Source organism: Phalacrocorax carbo, unplaced genomic scaffold, assembly GCF_963921805.1.
Source record: "Phalacrocorax carbo unplaced genomic scaffold, bPhaCar2.1 SCAFFOLD_54, whole genome shotgun sequence".
NCBI classification, from domain to species: Eukaryota; Metazoa; Chordata; class Aves; order Suliformes; family Phalacrocoracidae; genus Phalacrocorax; species Phalacrocorax carbo.
In genome coordinates this window covers 668,650-686,560 of record NW_026990395.1, presented here as the reverse complement: position 1 = coordinate 686,560, position 17,911 = coordinate 668,650, and the positions used below count along the sequence as shown (strand labels likewise).

At 53.6% G+C, this 17,911-nt stretch overlaps 2 protein-coding genes across 2 annotated transcripts in view; one reads left to right on the top strand and one right to left on the bottom strand.

Moving 5' to 3' along the window:
• LOC135311161 (olfactory receptor 14J1-like) overlaps positions 1–17,911 on the top strand; it is a 109,560-nt gene that overhangs the window by 14,403 nt on the left and 77,246 nt on the right. The window lies entirely within an intron of this gene.
• On the bottom strand, positions 5,960–6,936 carry LOC135311170 (olfactory receptor 14J1-like). The gene has a single exon (XM_064440307.1). The coding sequence runs from the start codon at positions 6,872–6,874 to the stop codon at positions 5,960–5,962; it is 915 nt and encodes a 304-aa protein (XP_064296377.1). The 5' UTR covers positions 6,875–6,936.

Here is a 17,911-nt window from a genome sequence, read left to right as displayed (position 1 = left end):
AGGCCCCCTCCCCAGGGTCACAGCTTAGAGGTTCGGTCCCAGTCAGCCCCCATGTTTGGGGTTATCCTGCCCCCAATAAGGACTTGCAGCTTCTCCTTGTAAAACACTGGGAGGTTTATGCTGAGCAAATCCCAGAATTTCTCAACGTCCTCTAAGAGTGAAGCTCCGTTGGGCCAGCTCTTGATGTGCATGTACGGATGGTTCACCCTGACACATGGTGCCTCTGACAAAATAATTATCAGGCATTACAAAACACTACTGATAATAATAGGAGGTACTGGTTTAATGGAATTGCTCAGCAAGGTAGGAATTGCCGTGGTGACAAGCTCAGAAACAAAGGAAGGTACAAGCTCAGGGTGCAAAGGAAGCCAAACTAGGCACAGGGAAGAAAGGGTAAACAGAGGTGGGCTTTTTGCATGGGCTGGTACAAGGATGGTCAAGGGGAAGGAATTGTGAGTGGGAAAAGAGGGGGAAAAGAAAGAAAAGCAAATGAAGTGATCAGGGCTGTTTTTGGGGTACCTGCCATGCAGCCCTGCAGCTGAGCAACAACGCCTGGAGTGAGACAAGAAGGCCACAGATCATCTGACCAAAATTCCTTCTGGCTGACTTCAGTGGTCACTGGGATCCTGAGCGCTTTGCCACCCATCATGAAGGCACCATCTGTGGTGGAAGGAAACGCTGAATTGTTTATGCTGGAAGGGATCTCGTGAGCTGTCTCAGCCCACCTGCTGCTCAGAGGAGGGTCAGCTATGGGCTCAGACCAGGTTACTCATGGCTGTATTCATTTGGGGCTTGAAAAGCTCCAGGGATGGAGATGACACAAGCTCTCTGGGAAATCTGCTTCAGTGCTTGACTGTCTTGATGGGGAGAAATTTTCTCCTCACCTGTCTCACCGATGCCTATTGGCCCTCATCCTCCCCTCCTGCACAACAGTGAGGAACCTGGCTCCATTCACTTGCTGATATCCAAGAAGATATGGGAAGGCTCTTACTAGGTCTCGCCAAAGCCCTCCCTTCTCCCACCTTTGCAGCTTTACAGCAAAGGCAGACAACAACATCCTGGGCTGCACTAGGAAGAGCACTGCCAGCAGGTGGGGGAGGCCATCCTTCCTCCCTGCTCAGCCCTGCTACAGTTTGTCTTGCTCCCTTCCCACAGGGTTTTCTACTCTGCCACCTCACTCACGCTGCGGCCGAAGCTGCCCTCCATCTCTTCCACCAGTCCTGCCCTGTCTTTGTGTGAAACACATCTCCAGGAGATCATTCCCACCCTGGCGGGTTGATACCGTAAGTCAGCAACTATAGGAACCCTCTAAAACTCCATCTGTAGTTTCAGAAAGCAGGCCTTCGTTATTGCTATGCCAGGCACACGGGGGATCGTCCCACCTAGTGTGTGCGCCGAGTTGCTCTGCTACAGGGGTTACACGCAATGGAAGTCCCCTTCCCAGCCTTCCTCAGGCAGCTCCGGGATGCCCACCAGAAGAGCGTTGTACATCAAGAAGTTAGTGAGCCATGTAACAGCAAACCTGAGCAGGCCCAGGCCTGTGCTGTGCCGCGCTCCACGTACAGCTCAGCCTTCAGGCTGTGTTGTGCTGGGCACACTCCTGGCTTGCAGAATGAATTTGATTGTAATGAGAAGCCTGCAGGAAGCTCCCACCTGGTACCAGTCATTAGGTCACCTGCATGTCCTCACCTATATCCAAAACTGCAACAATGGATTCACATGTGAACAGCCTCTTTGCGGGCAGTAGAAATGATGCCTTGACAGATTTTTCCCTTGAAGAAAACACTGAAAGTGCTCACAGGAGCAAAATGGGATGACCCTTCTACAGATGGGATCTCCAAGACTTGCTGCACCAGCTGTCCAGAGGGAAGTAACCTCATCATGATCTTTTCTCCTGGTGAAAGCCACATGGCTGCTGCTGGCCTTTCAGCTTCTGGGATAAACCCAACCAAACCGCGTGCCTGCTGCTGTCCCATCAGGTACTCGGGCACAAAGGACGTGACAACCGTATCCAAGCCCTCTTCCTGGATGGGCCAACCAGGTACTCAGGGAAAGGGACTCCCACAATCAACTTGCCAACCACGTGCCTTTGCTGGCCTATCAGAGACACTGGCAGGTGTGAGCCTAAAAGCATGTATCCTAACCATGATTCCAGGGCTGGCGTACCAGCTACTTCAGGAAGAGGTGACCTCACAGTCCCTTTCCCAGCCACATTTCTGCTGCTGGCCTATCAACTCCAGAGACAGATGTGAAATCACAGCCACCCTCACAGCCTTGCACCTCCTGCTGGCCCAGGGGAAAGGCTTAACAGGAATGTTTTCACAGACACTGTCACAGTGGCATCAAAATTACCTGAACAGATCTTTCCTCTTCAAAGTCTTGCATCTTGTTTGGCCAAGACCCTCTTCCCTCCACTAAATCTCCCATCTCCCTTGACCCAGATTCCCCTAACCTCCCCAGATATTTCATCTTGTTGGGGGCTGTATTGTAACGGCTCTGAAGACCTCCAAGTATCTCTCTCCCCACTGCTGGCCAGGCAGACACGGCCTCACAGCCAGCAGCCATGCACAACGTGCTGCTGTGCTGGAGAGGTCCCGGCTCAGCCGCCCCGGCAGTGCTGGAGGCAGGTGATGCTCCCCACCACCCCGAGGTACTCTGCCTGCAGAGCAGCTCGTGCTCCAGAAGGACTAGCATATCCCTTGGCACACACGGCTTCTTCAGCTACCCCAGGGCACTTGCAGCCTCTGTGTGGAGAAGCAAATCCAACTGCGAATGTAGATTGAAGGAAATTCGTGAAACCTCTGCAGAAAAGAACTCAATGGAATAGCTGAAAAAGTCCTCCTCTCCAGCATTGCTAGGACTTTTAGGAATTTTCATGACTTTTTTCATAATTTTTGTATTAACAGCACTATAGACAAGGCTGAGTCGAGACATGCTGGTTAAACGAAAGAGCAAGAGGGAACTGCACAGGCAGTGGAAGCAGGGACAGGTATCCTGGGAAGAGGATAGGGACGCTGCCTGGTTGTGTAGGGATGGGGCGAGGAGGGCCAAGGCGCAGCTGGAGCTGAATTTGGCAAGGGATGCAAAGAATAACAAGAAGGGCTTCTACAGGCATGTCAACCGGAAAAGGAAGGTTAAAGAAACCATACCCCTCCGATGAACAAGAATGATGGCCTAGTAACAACAGATGAGGGGAAGGCTGAGGTGCTCTACAATTTTTTTGCCGCAGCCTTCACTGGTAACCTCTCTCCTCACCCTCGTGAGCTGATGGACCACAGGATGGAGACCAGGGTGTAAAGCCCCTCCCACTGTAAGGGAATATTGGATTCGTGACCACCTGAGGAGCCTGAACATACACGAGTGTATCAGACGTGATGAGGTGCATCTGAGTCCTGAGGGAACTGGCTGACGTAGTTGCCAAGCCACTCTTCATGATATTTGAAAAGTCTTGGCAGCCAGGTGAGGTCCCTGGTGACTGGAAGAAGGGAAACATTGTGCCCATCTTTAGAAAGGGTAGAAAGGGGGGCCGGGGAACAACTGTCCTGTCAGCCTCACCTCTGTGCCGGGGAAGATTGTGGAACAGATCCTGCTAGAAGCTATGCTAAGGACAGGGAGGTGATCCGAGGCAGCCAGCATGGCTTCACCAAGGGCAAGTCCTGCCTGACCAACCTAACAGCCTTCTATGATGGAGTGACTGCATCAGTGGACAAGGGAAGAGCTATGGATGTCATCTACCTGGACTTCTGCAAGACCTTTAGACACGATTCCCCACAGCATCCTTCTCTCTAAAATGGAGAGATACAGATTTGATGGGTGGACTGTTTGGTGGATAAGGAACTGGCTGGATGGTCACATCCAGAGGGCAGTGATCAATGGCTCAACATCCAGGTGGGGAACTAGGACAAGTGGGGTCCCTCAGGGGGTCCATACTGGTTCTGCTTCTATTTAATATCTTCATCAATGACATAGACAGTGGGATTGAGTGCACCCTCAGCAAGTTTGCAGGTGACACCAAGCTGAGTGGTGCAGCTGACACACCAGAAGGGCAGGATGTCACCCAAAGAGGCCTAGACAAGCTGGAGAGGTGGGCCTGTGAGAGCCTCGTGAGGTTCAAGAAGGCCAAGTGCAAGGTCCTACACATGTGTTGGGGTAACTCCCAATATCAATATAGGCTGGGGGATGAAGGGATTGAGAGCAGCCCTGTGGAGAAGGACTTGGGAGCGCTGGTGATCAAAAAGCTGGACATGGGCCAACAATGTGCGCTCGCAGCCCAGAAGGCCAACTGTATCCTGGGCTGCATCAAAAGCAGCACGGCCAGCAGGTCGCGGGAGGTGATTCTGCCCCTCTGCTCTGCTCTGGTCAGACCCCACCTGGAGTCCTGCATCCAGCTCTGCAGCCCTCAGCACAGGAAGGACATGGAGCTGTTGGAGAGGGTCCAGAGGAGGGCCACAGAAGTGATCCGAGGGCTGGAGCCCCTCTCCTACGAGGAGAGGCTGAGAGAGTTGGGGTTGTTTAGCCTGGAGAAGAGACAGCTTTGGGGAGACCTTACTGTGGCCTTTCAGTACTTAAAGGGGGATGATAGGAAGGATGAGGGCAATATCTTTAGTAAGGCCCACTGTGACAGGCCAAGGGGTTAATGGTTTTAAACTAAAGGAGGCTAGATTTAGACTGGATGTAAGGAAAAAATTCTTTACAGTGGGGCTGTTAAAGTGCTGGAACACATTTCCAAGAGAGGTTGTGGAGGCCCCATCCCTAGAAACATTCAAGTTGAGGTTGGACAGGGTTCTGAGCAACCTGATCTAGTTGAAGATGTCCCTGCTCACTGAGGGGGTTGCACTAGAAGACCTCTAAAGGTCCCTTCCATCCCAAAGCATTCTATGAATCTAAGTTCACTGAAGGTAAGACAAATAAATCATTCACCAGACCCCTTTCCCTGTGCCTGCTGCGTCCCCTGGGGTTGCTGAGCTCCGGTTTGCCAGTTCACACCCAGATTTAGAGTATTATCCTTGGGTGGCACCATGCTGGACAGGCTGGTGCTTGGTGGGGTCCATTCACTGCTAACTCCCTGGCACACGCTGTCCCTCCCTGCACATCCCCTCTGCTCTCCTGGCAGCTCCCAAGTCCCTCCAGGAAAACATTCACCTGCCATCAGCCCTGTCACATGCCCTAGAGCCCCAGGAAGGTCCATCAGAGACCGTTTGCCACCTGCATGGGTGCTGGCACCAACAAACAGCACCTGACCCAGCCCGCAGACCCTTGAAGCCCATACCGGGTCCATGATCTCAATACACTGAGCCACGGAGACCAAGCAAACCAATGAGCCTCTTTAGAGGCTGTTCCTTGGGCATGTCCTTGAGAGCAGCCCTGGAGGAAGACATATGCCTCCAGATACTGCGCTCAGGACATGCCCTTCCATGACAGACATGGTGATGTGGAGGTCAGCTGTATCAGAGAAGTGCTCCTTGCCTGTCCCTTCCTGCAGCCACAGGACTAAAACACAGCAGGAGTGTGACCCAGCTCCAAGAGCACTCAGGCCTTGCACCAACACGGGAGAGTGTGGAAGTGGGAAGAGAGCGGCTCTGAAAATGCTGCTGCTCCCTGGCAGTGCTGCTGTGCCAGGACGCTTCTCCCCCCACCTCTGTCCGCAGGCACGGCCCCTGCAGTTCCCGAAGGCTTCAGAGGAAGGGTCTTGGACAAGCAACTTGCTGCAGGGTCCTTTATGTTGTTGAAATACACGCGGAGCACGATTCCTCATTTCACGGTCTCTTGGACAAACTCAACTGCTAGACAGTGAACTAGAAGTGGGATGAATAATAAAATTTGGTTGTGCACAACATTATCACAAGAAAAAGAAAGACACCACACCATAAACCTCACAAGGCAGGCTAAGGCTGTAACAAGTTTCATTATGAATGCTATGCAGAAGAAAACAGGCATTTTCTTGTTTCTCAAAATAAAATCATCTAATCAGTTTGCACACTGCATCCTTGAGCTCCTGGTTCCTCAGGCTGTAGATGAGGGGGTTCATTGCTGGGGGCACCACCGAGTACAGCACTGCCACCACCAGGTCCAGGGGTGGGGAGGAGATGGAAGGAGGCTTTAGGTAGGCAAACATGGCAGTGCTGATAAACAGGGAGACCACGGCCAGGTGAGGGAGGCACGTGGAAAAGGCTTTGTGCCGTCCCTGCTCAGAGGGGATCCTCAGCACAGCCCTGAAGATCTGCACATAGGACAGCACAATGAAAACAAAACACCCAAATGCTGCACAGGCACTAACCAGAGTAACCCCGACCTCCCTGAGGTAGGTGTCTGAGCAGGAGAGCTTGAGGATCTGGGGGATTTCACAGAAGAACTGCTCCAGGGCATTGCCATGGCAGAGGGGCAGTGAAAATGTACTGGCCGTGTGCAGCAGAGCATTGAGAAACCCACCGGCCCAGGCAGCTGCTGCCATGTGGGCACAAGCTCTGCTGCCCAGCAGGGTCCCGTAGTGCAGGGGTTTGCAGATGGCCACGTAGCGGTCGTAGGCCATGACCGTGAGGAGACAAAACTCTGCTGATATCAAAAAGAGAAACAGAAAGGCTTGTGCAGCACATCCTGCGTAGGAGATGTCCCTGGTGTCCCCGAGGGAATTGGCCATGGATTTGGGGAGAGTGGTGGAGACGCATCCCAGGTCGAGGAGGGAGAGGTTGAGGAGGAAGAAGTACATGGGGGTGTGGAGGCGGTGGTCGCAGGCGATGGCGGTGACGATGAGCCCGTTGCCCAGGAGGGCAGCCAGGTAGATGGCCAGGGAGAGCCAGAAGTGCAGGAGCTGCAGCTCCCGCGTGTCTGTGAACGCCAGGAGGAGGAACTGTGTGATGGAGCTGCTGTTGGACATTTCCCTCCTCTGCGCATGGGGCACTGTCCAAAATGGAGCGGGAAGTTAAGGCAGGCTTCTCTGAGCAAAACCACAGCTATTTCTCCTTGCTACACACCGCCACCCTTTTCCTTCTCCAGCAGACCTTCCTTCAGCTCTGTGGCTGGAGCCCAGGCTGGGGCTGGCTGAGTGCGCCCTGCGGAGCAGGGTCTCTTCCCACCGGCTGCCGAGGAGTCAGCCCCGCTCTGCAGCAGAGAGTTCATGGGGACGGTGGGTGCAGGAGCCAGTGCCGCTGTTTGCCTTTGTCAGATGGAACTGCTTCCAGCACAGAAGGGCCTCTCAGCATCTGCAACTCCCAGTGCTAAGGAAAAGGGATGGCAGAAGGTGATTTGAGAGGTTATTTCTACAACTGCCCCCCATCTCCCCTGGCGAGTGTGTTTGGATGTCAGAATCCTTCAGCATTTCTGCTGCACTCGGGGAAAACAGAGCGAGTCCTGCAAGGCAAGAGGACTGCCCGTGGTTTAGTGCAGAGTGAGGGGAGCTGTTCTGTCCCTCTGCCTTGTCCCCAGCTGCTCTGTGCTTGCACCTGTCTGAGATCAGAGGCAATCACACTCCCATGTTACCCTGAAAAGCCACCAGACCCTGCTGAGAGCAGAGACATCCACTGCAGACCACTCAATGTCTCACCCTTTCTCAGGGTCTCAGCACCCCACTTCTAGCCAAGCACACGCATGGCTCATTGTGCCCCCTGGAAAGCAGCTCGCAGTTTGGCAGGACACCCAAGGAGACAGCCAGCTGTGCTAGGGATGGCATCTGGTTAAGGGAGGGTCAGCTCATTTCCCAGCCTCAGAGGCTGCATTGCCCAGGGCTTCACAGGTTTGAGGAAAGCTGGGACACCTCATGGCCATAAACATCTCAGTGGGAGGACCCACAAGATCAGTGCCAGACTCTGCAGCTGCAACTACTGTTCCCAGAGAGCCTGACATCAGCACCAAGAGCAGCTGAGGGAGGCAAGGAGGGAGGCAGAGGGGCACCCGGGAAAGGATTTCCCTTCCCCAGCACGGCACACCGCCTCCCAGACGGTGGTCGTGCAGGGCAGTCACCCTCCGCCTTGGTCAGCGGGAAATGGACACGTGGCAGGAGAGATGCACTTCATCTCTTCTGCTGGCAGAGGGACGAGGGGGTGCCTGACACCCTAGACCCCACGGGCTGGCTGAGGGCTTTGCTAGGCGGGAGAGGAGGCCCGGGGGGTGCTGCTCAGGGAAGGCGCCTGCGCTGCAGGGGCGGCTGGGGGGTGCCCATGTCTCCCCTGCAGCAGGGTTCCCCTTAGCATTTCCCTCCCTCCCGGCCCAGGTCTCTGCTGCCTGGAGCTGTCCCGGCGGGAGCTGTTTCTCTGGCCCCACGTCTCTTCCCTGCCGGTGCTCCCAGGGCCCAGCCCAGCCCCTGTGCGCACAGCTCTGCCCTGCAGCTGCCCTGGGCGTGCAGGGGTGGAAGAACTGCTCACACATCCCTGATGAACCTGGAAAGGCGGGGCTGCTGTTATCTGTAGGCTGGTGGGGGTGAAGGCACTTGCTCAAGTGCCTAGTAAGCCTCAGCGTGAGGCTTTAGGGGTCTCGGCCCTTTCTCAGAACCACACAACTGTGTTCCCATTCCCACCAAGCAGAGCCAGAGACAAGTGGAAGCACAAATTCAGAAAAGCACAGACTGAAGCAGAAAACCCCTGCCCTGAATGTCCTCATGAAAAGTCCCCTCAGAAATGATCCAGCATGAGCTCGATTTGTGAGCCACACTGCCCCACGCAGCACCCTCCAAACACAAGGAGGACCCTGCCCTGCCCGGCCAGGGGTTGCTCCTTCCACCCACAGCTTCCCTCGTAGAGCCGCGGGCAGCTCCCTGGGCAGGCCGAGTGCTGAGCCTGGCAGGTGACACGGTGCCACCCCTGGCACGCAGTCCCTGGGCTGCAGGGACCCTGCTCGCAAGGACAGCCCTGGGCAGCCATTGCTGCACCCCCGGGTTCACACCCTGCAGCCACCCCTGGGTGACGGCAGCCGCCGTGCCCGTCCCTCTGACAGTGCCGCAGGGAAGCCCTGCTCCTCATCACGTCCTCCTCCCCTGTGCAAGGGCAGCTGTGAGAGTCCTCCCAAACGATCCCACAGGCTGTGAGACGTAGCGGCTTTTGGATATCCCTCCCAGAACACCAGCAACATTCTCCTCCACCCAGAGACTTACCATGCAGAGGGCTGTGAAGATCCTTCCCTGCAGTCAGCTCCCAGCATCCCCCCAGCCCAGGCTGCCTTTCCCCTCTCCCTGCCCGGCTCCTCTGCCCTCGGTGCCTGCAGGCAGTGCCCTCAGCCCTGCTGCGCTTGGCAGAGGAGCTGCTCCTGGGCAGAGCTGTCTCTCGGCAGCGCTGCCTCATTGCCAGCAGCTGCCTTTGTCCCAGGAGCCCAGCCCAGCTCAGCAGCAGAGGCCCAGCCCCAGGCAGCCCTTTCTCTGCCCCTCGCGGCTCCCTCCAGGTGTCCCTGGGGCTCCAGGGGAACCTGCTGTGAAACGGGCTGAATGAATCCCTGAGGTTCCCTCCCTCAGCTGGAGGGAGACACTTCTTCCCAGCACTGTTATTTCTCCTATGAGGAAATGGTTTGGGCATGAGGATCACCTTTCCTTGTCCCATCACTAGACAGGACAAGCAGACAGCTACAAGGAGGGCTCTCCCTTACCCCTGCTGAGGGAACGGACGCAGCTGAGTAAATAGACACATCTCCTGTGTGGGCTGGCAGTCCTGGGGCTCGAAGTGGGCTCAGCTCCCTCCCATGCACAACGCAAAGCAACAGGAGGTGAGATTCCCCTTGAATCAGGCGTTCAGGTGGGCACTACATGGGCACCTGCGTGTGAGCTCCTTGTCCCAGCTGCCATGACAATTAATGAAGATGGAGGGCAGGACTGGGCTGTTCAGACAGAACATCTGGTGGCGTTTAAGGTGTCGGGGGTGGTCGAAGGTATGTTCAGGCAACTGCAAGCTCTAATGGAGCCGTTCATAGAGACAGGCCGACACCTGGGGGAATACTTTTAGAGGCTGCTGGGAATTTGCATTGGCCACCTGAAATGACAGCTGATGCCCAAAATAAGGGCAACTGAACCTGCCCATACTCATCTATGTTCAGGGCAGCCTTTAAAGGTATTCATGTGAGCAGCTGGAGCCGTGTGCCACAGGGGGAGCTCAGTCTCTCTTTCTTTTCTCCACCAGCTGTATTTACTAGGTCTCCACTCACTCTATGGGCAGCTGCCTCACGTTCGTCCCCTCATTGCCTTATAGAATTCAGGGTATCTACTCAATGTAATGTTTAAATCCAGGCCCACGGAGCTACGTGAGATGCCAGGGCTTGCAGAGACAGCACAGCACCAGTGACGAGTGGCGCTCCCCAGGGGTCGGTGTTGGGACCAGTGCTGTTTGACATCTTTGTCAGTGCCATGGAGAGTGGGATTGAGTGCACCCTCAGCAAGGCTGCAGGCAACTCCAAGCTGTGTGGTGAGGTCGGCACGCTGGAGGGAAGGGATGCCATCCAGGGGGACCTTGAGAGGCCTGAGAGGTGGGCCCGTGGGAACCTCATGAAGTTCAACAAGGCCAAGTGCAAGCTCCTGCACATGGGTTGGGGCAATCCCAAGCACGAATACAGGCTGGGTGGAGAATGGATTGAGGGCAGCCCTGAGGAGAAGGACTTGGGGGTGTTGGTGGATGAGAAGCTCAACATGACCCAGCAATGGGTGCTTGCAGCCCAGAAAGCCAACTGTATCCTGGGCTGCATCAAAAGAAGCGTGACCAGCAGGTTGAGGGAGGGGATTCTCCCCCTCTACTCTGCTCTTGTGAGACCCCACCTGGAATCCTGTGGCCAGCTCTGGGGCCCCCAACCAAAGGACGACATGGACCTGTTGGAGCAAGTCCAGAGGAGGGTCACCAAGATAATCAGAGGGCTGGAGTGCCTTTCCTGTGAAGACAGGCTGAGAGAGTTGGGGTTGTTCACCCTGGGGAAGAGAAGGCTGTGGGGAGACCTTATTGCGGCCGTCCAGTATCTGAAGAGGGACTATAGGAAAGCTGGAGGGACATTTTTACAAGGGCGTGTAGTGATAGGACAAGGGGTGATGGCTTTAACCTGAAAGAGGGTAGATTTAGGTTAGAAGGAAGAAATTCTTCACTATGAGTATGGTGAGGTACTGGAACAGGCTGCCCAGAGAACTTGTGGATGCCTCATCCCTGGAAGTGTTCTAGGCCAGGTTGGCTGGGCCTTTGAGCAACCTGGTCTAGTGGAAGGTGTCCCTACCCGTGGCCATGGCCCATCTTTAAGGTCCCTTCCAACCCAAACCATTCTATGATCCTATGATATTATGTCTTAGATCTACATGATGAGTCCCACAGGAGGAGTAGGTCTGCCTAAATGCAACTTCCAGATGGACAGGTGATACTATCGATAACAAAAAATAAGCACTGTTAGAGACCAACGAGGAAAGCCAGTGTTCTGGATTGAGAACTTCCTGAGGACAGCATAAAGGAAAGGCTGGGTCCCTGGGGACACAGTACTCCTTGCTCTTGGAGTTAGTGTCTGGTTCAGGACAGCTTCCTGAGCATCATGTGCATCCATGAAGGGTGATTCCCTGGACCTGCACCAGGCAGCAGCCAGGTTTCCCAGCAGGGTTTTCCATCCCCCCTTCCAGAAATAGCCATGTCTCTCCGTTCAGCATCCATGGATCGCAAAACACCAATTTAGGAAAGACTTCTGTGTGAGCAGTTGCAGCTCACAGCTGTGGTGTCTCAAGTCACTCACCCATGGATGGGGTCTTTGATCAATAAAGCCCCATACATGTAAATCACCACAGTTAATGTGGGTGACATGATGCCACGATGCCAGCAGGGAAATTTCCACCCTGTGTACCACACTCAGGAGAAGAAATATTGACTTTCCTCTGCACTGACTCTCGCTACTCTTTCACATCTTTCCACACGTCCTGCTTAAACTGACCCCATCTCAGCTTTCTGCAGCCTGCCTGATGGTCCCTTTAGCCAAATCCTTAATTATGCTCATACCTCTCCTTCCCTATGTATCTCGCTGAAGGTTTTCCACTAAGGTTGCCCATTGTGGAAAGCGGACTTCAGTGGAGGCAACTTGGGCTTCAGATGCAGCTGAGGAATGTGTTTTATTTTTTATTGAACTATCCCTTTCTTTTCCTTTCTTCCTTTTTTTTTTTTTTTTTTTTTTTTTTCCTTGGCAGGTAAGAAACATCCTTCTGTGACTGTGCACAGCTGGTTTTCCAACCAGAACAGGTGGGAACGATGCAGGTGAGCTGAATCATTCAGCTGCAGACTTTAGTGGAAAAAGCTTAGATTTGAGAAAGCATGATGCCAGTCCCAGGTGGCTGATGACAGACATGGCAGAGGGTATGGGGGCGGGGGGGGGAGGGGGCAGAGTTTGCCCACACAGTGTCATACAGAAAGGATCATACATTTTCTCGGTGTTTGGGGTTTGTCAGGAGACGCTCTGGATCAATAGGAATCGGGGTGGCTGATATCACTTGTTGTGTAAGCTGAAAACTAAAGAAAAATGGGAAAGAAGAAATCCTGGTTTATTGTAATTTATGAGTGAAATCTTCTCATTTTGGCTACACTCCCGGAATCTCTCAGATCAGCCGCACAAGACTTGAAGAATTAGGGGGAATTATGGAGGCTTGTAGTGGCATTTTGGATGTTAATGAGCCCTCTGGTGCCAAGTTCCTGAACTGCAGATACTGGAAAATGAACCAGCCTCTAGAGCAGCGAAAGGCTTCCTGAGGCCCATCCAAGTGTGGGGAGTGTGATGCCTGATACTGGCTTCAGAAGGACATACGGCCTCCTCTAACTGGAGCAACATAGCTAGGTTTTGAAATACTTGGAATATTTTATGAACAAGATAGTCTTAGAACTTGCTATATCTGATTAGATAGGAGGGAGTGTGGAGACACTATATCCTTGAGTAGAATAAATAAGGGAAAGGTACTAGAATAAGCTTGTTTACTATCAGTAAGGGTTGTGTAACCAAGCCAAAAACGAACTGAGCATGCCCAGAGACTGCGTTCAACCAGCAGACACAGTGAGGAAGACTCGACGACCACCAGAGGACCCTGGAAGACCACCAGTGAACATGAATGCGCATGCATTAAGGACATTTTGCGTATATTAATCAGTTCCAACAGTAGTACGAATATGGTAATTATTTCCTAGAAATTCAGTGAATATGTATGTTTTGATTGCATATAACCCCTGTAGTAGAGGAACTCAGCGCGCACACTAGGTCGAACGATCCCCTGCGTGTCTGGTGTCGCAATAAAGAACACCTGCTTTCTAAAACTACAGTTGGAGTTTTAGAGGGTTCTTATATTTGCCGACTTACGATATCGTAACAACTAACTGAGAAGCTAAGAAGCTCTCAGGGCTTTCCATCCTCAAGGGATGACCCGGTTTCTCCAGTCACCATTCATGTAACCCCAAAAACACCAGTTGAGGAAGCTCATCTTGGTGAGGGGAGGACCTCCCCGAGGCACCTCTGTGCTCTTTGAGGTCAGAGTGCTTGTGCAAGGCTCCAGGAGGAGTTCATCTGGTGCCCAGCACTGTATTGCAGGTGGTTGGTCTGCAGGGGGCAGGGAATGGCTGAGCCCCTGCCTGCCCATGGGAAGCACTACATAGCTCACGTCGGGAGTCTCTGTGGTGCAACTGGTCAGCGCGTTTGGCTGTTAACCGAAAGGCTGGTGGCTTGAGCTCACCCAGGGATGGGTTCCCCTTTCCCTGCCCGAGGCAGTGGGGTTGGAACTAGATGATCTCTAAGGTCCCTTCCAACCCAAACCACTCTCTGGTTCTATAAAGAGGAGGCTATTCAGTCCCCTCAGCAAAGGCCGAAGAAGGAAAGCAAACTGAGACTAATTCCTTAGTCTGACCCATGAGTTCTTCTGACTTTGCCCTTCCAATGCTCTCCCCCACCCCGCTCAGGGGGAGCGAGCAAGCAGCTGGGTGGGGGCTTACCTGCCAGCTGGGGGCAACCTACCATGTAATTTGCCTTATTTCTACTTCCACTAAATCCAGTAGCAGTAACATGCTCTCAGATAATTTCTTCTTCTTCTTGATGACAGGAAACTTTATTTCTTTAATGTTATTCCTTCCATTCATTCTTCCTTGACCAGATGGTTATTTCTCGGGGGGAGGAATGAGCGCCTCATTCAGGCTGGAAGGGACCTTCCTAGACATCTGTAGGAAACATCCTGCTGGAAGTAGGTTCACACCAGCTTTCTCATGGTTTTATCCAGATGGGCCTTTGAAACTTCTATGGATGGAGGCCGCACAAGCTGTCTGGGAAATGGCTTCCCAAGTCTGACTGTCCTCGCATTGCAAAAGTTCCTCCCTATATTGAGCCTGAGCCTCTCATGTTTCAGCTCGTTGCCTCCTGTGCTCCTGCCTTGCACCACAGTGTCTTCTTGGAGGCCTCACCACAGGCAATGCAAAATGCAAGTCTATTACATCCTCCCTGCAAAGCCCTCCCTTCTCCAGGGTGAACAAGACCAGCTCCCTCAGCCTCTCCTAAGACGACAAGTGCTCCAACCTTGACCATCTCTGTTGCCCTCCACTGACCTTTTGCAGCCCTCCAGCTTGCCCTTGTCTCTCTGGCATTGTGGGGAACCCAAACTTGGGCAGGTATTCTGGATGTGGTGTAACAAGAGCTGAGCAGAAGGAGATAAACGCTTCCCCTGGCTCTGCTGCTGCTCCTACAGCCCAGGATGTTATTGGTCATCTTTGCTGATGGCTCATTTTTTGCCTAATGTAACCCAAACACTTGCAGACCCTTTCCTGCAGAGCTACTACCTGCCTAGGCAGTGCCTGGCCTATGATGTTTCAGACCCTACATCCACTTTAGGAGCAGGACTTTGGTTGAATCTTAACTGGACATCATGCGGTTCCTATTGGCCCATCACTCCAGACTGTCTACATCCAGACTGTCTACTCTACCAGCATGGCTTCACCAAGAGCAAGTCCTGCCTGACCACCCTAGTGCCTTCTGTGATGGAGTGACTGCATCAGTGGACAAGGGAAGAGCTATGGATGTCATCTACCTGGACTTCTGCAAGGCTTTTGACATGGTCTCCCACAGCATCCTTCTCTCTAAACTGTGGAGATAGAGGTTTGATGGGTGGACAGTTTGGTGGATAAGGAATTGGTTGATCGGTGGCATCCAGAGGGTGGTGGTCAATGGCTCGATGATCAGTGATGAGATCGGTGACGAGGGGTGTCCCTCAGCGGGTCCATACTGGGACCGGGACTATTCAATATCTTCATCGATGATATAGACAATGGGATCGAGCGCACCCTCAGCAAGTTTGCAGGTGACACCAAGCTGAGTGGTGCAGCTGACACACCACAAGGGCAGGATGTCATCCAAAGAGGCCTAGACAAGCTGGAGAGGTGGGCCTGTGAGAGCCTCGTGAGGTTCAAGAAGGCCAAGTGCAAGGTCCTACACATGGGTTGGGGTAACTCCCAATATCAATATAGGCTGGGGGATGAAGGGATTGAGAGCAGCCCTGTGGAGAAGGACTTGGGAGCGCTGGTGAACAAAAAGCTGGACATGGGCCAACAATGTGCGCTCGCAGCCCAGAAGGCCAACTGTATCCTGGGCTGCATCAAAAGCAGCACGGCCAGCAGGTCGCGGGAGGTGATTCTGCCCCTCTGCTCTGCTCTGGTCAGACCCCACCTGGAGTGCTGCATCCAGCTCTGCAGCCCTCAGCACAGGAAGGACATGGAGCTGTTGGAGAGGGTCCAGGAGAGGGCCACAGAAGTGATCCGAGGGCTGGAGCCCCTCTCCTACGAGGAGAGGCTGAGAGAGTTGGGGTTGTTCAGCCTGGAGAAGAGACAGCTTTGGGGAGACCTTACTGTGGCCTTTCAGTACTTAAAGGGGGATGATAGGAAGGATGAGGGCAATATCTTCAGTAAGGCCCACTGTGACAGGACAAAGGGTAATGGTTTTAAACTAAAGGAGAGTAGATTTAGACTGGATGTAAGGAAAAATATTTTTACAATGATGGTGGTGAAACACTGGAACACATTTCCAAGAGAGGTTGTGGAGGCCCCATCCCTAGAAACTTCCAAGGTGAGGTTGGACGGGGTTCTGAGCAACCTGATCTAGTTGAAGATGTCCCTGCTCACTGCAGGAGGGGTGGACTAGATGACCTCTAAAGGTCCCTTCCAACCTAAACCATTCTGTCATTCTATGATTCTAGACCGCCCTGCTCTCATCAATGTGATGCCTACTACAAACGCTATGAAAAAGTTCTCTCTTGTATCCTTCAGGTCATTAAAACAATGTTAAACACAGCAGGTTGCAAGATAGACCCCTGCAGGACCCTGCCAGCTGGATGCCTCCGGGCAGAGTACCACACATCTCCCACACTCCTCCAGGCCCAACCATCCAGCTGGTTTTTTACTCAACTACTCATCCACCCACGCAGCCCACACTATCCTAACTTGGACACAAGAAGTTTCTGGAGGGATAATGCTGAAAGCCTTGATGACGTCCAGGTAAAAGACCATCACTTCTCCCCCGCATCCAGCAATCCTGTCCTTTCACCAGAGAAAGCAGAGAGGACGGTCAGAGACAAGCTACCCTGAGTAAATCCGGTCACCTTCTCTTTCAGGCTCCCAGCAATGGGGTCCGAGTGAACATGTCCATTGCACAGCATTTCGCTCCTCTGCACATCCTTTGGGCACTGGTGAAAGGTGCATGCGACGTTTGCATTTTCCCCGTGGTCAGCAAGTTCCCACAGACTCCACGGCCTTTGAAAGAGGATAGAGAGTGGCTTCCCTGTGACGCTGGCCTGCTCGCTCAGCTCCCTGCGAGGCTGCCCCTCCTGTCCCATGGACTGGGCAGGACGGCGTTTGCTCAAGGGATCCCTGACTTGATCCCTGTCCACCACTGGTTGTCCTGCCCTGGGTCAAGGAAGCCTGGGAGACCTTGCTGGGGAGGACTGAGGCAAAGAGGACACAGAGAATCTCACATCTGCCACCCCTGCTCTTACTAAATTCAGCAGTGGCCACACAGTATCTTTGTTCCTCCTTTAACTGTTCCTGAAGTAGTAAAGACTAGTTACAGTGCCCTCAAACTGCCTTTCAAGTTCAGACCGAGTTTGGATCCGGACCCTTGCTGAGCTTGGAGGATGCTGTCCTTGAAGACGAGCCGTCCTGAGCTCTGCAACCATGTCACAGCTCTGTCTGCTCAGTAACGGCTCCTGCTCCTCCTGCCTGTGCCCCTGGCTGAGGGCACTGCTGCACATCTGGGCTGAAGCAACACAGCTGTGCAACCAGGCAAACTCCAACTTGCCGTGAGGAACCCTGGTACCAAGCGTGCAAGACCGCGTGTCAGTGAAGGCTTTGCTTTGGAGCACAGACATGGCATGGACACAAGAGAGCTGTATGTCCTGCCAGACCCAGGCCTAAAGGAAATGTCTACATTCACTCAAGAGAACACATGCTGCCAGCTTGAAGAAATTAGATCCTTCCCTGTCACCTTCCTGGTGTCCTGTCTAATGATAGGATAAAAAAAGGGATTCTCATGTCCAACTAATTTTTAATAGGAGTAATGACCCAGCAGGAAAGCAGTGACTCCCCCAGCTGAGGGAGGGAACACCAGGGATTCATTCAGCCTGTTTCACAGCAGGTTCCCCTGGAGCCCCAGGGACACCTGGAGGGAGCCGCGAGGGGCAGAGAAAGGGCTGCCTGGGGCTGGGCCTCTGCTGCTGAGCTGGGCTGGGCTCCTGGGACAAAGGCAGCTGCTGGCAATGAGGCAGCGCTGCCGAGAGACAGCTCTGCCCAGGAGCAGCTCCTCTGCCAAGCGCAGCAGGGCTGAGGGCACTGCCTGCAGGCACCGAGGGCAGAGGAGCCGGGCAGGGAGAGGGGAAAGGCAGCCTGGGCTGGGGGGATGCTGGGAGCTGACTGCAGGGAAGGATCTTCACAGCCCTCTGCATGGTAAGTCTCTGGGTGGAGGAGAGTGTAGCTGGTGT

Excerpts from the sequence above, each read along its gene's own strand:
- LOC135311170 (XM_064440307.1), bottom strand. The coding sequence starts at position 6,874 with ATGTCCAACAGCAGCTCCATCACACAGTTCCTCCTCCTGGCGTTCACA.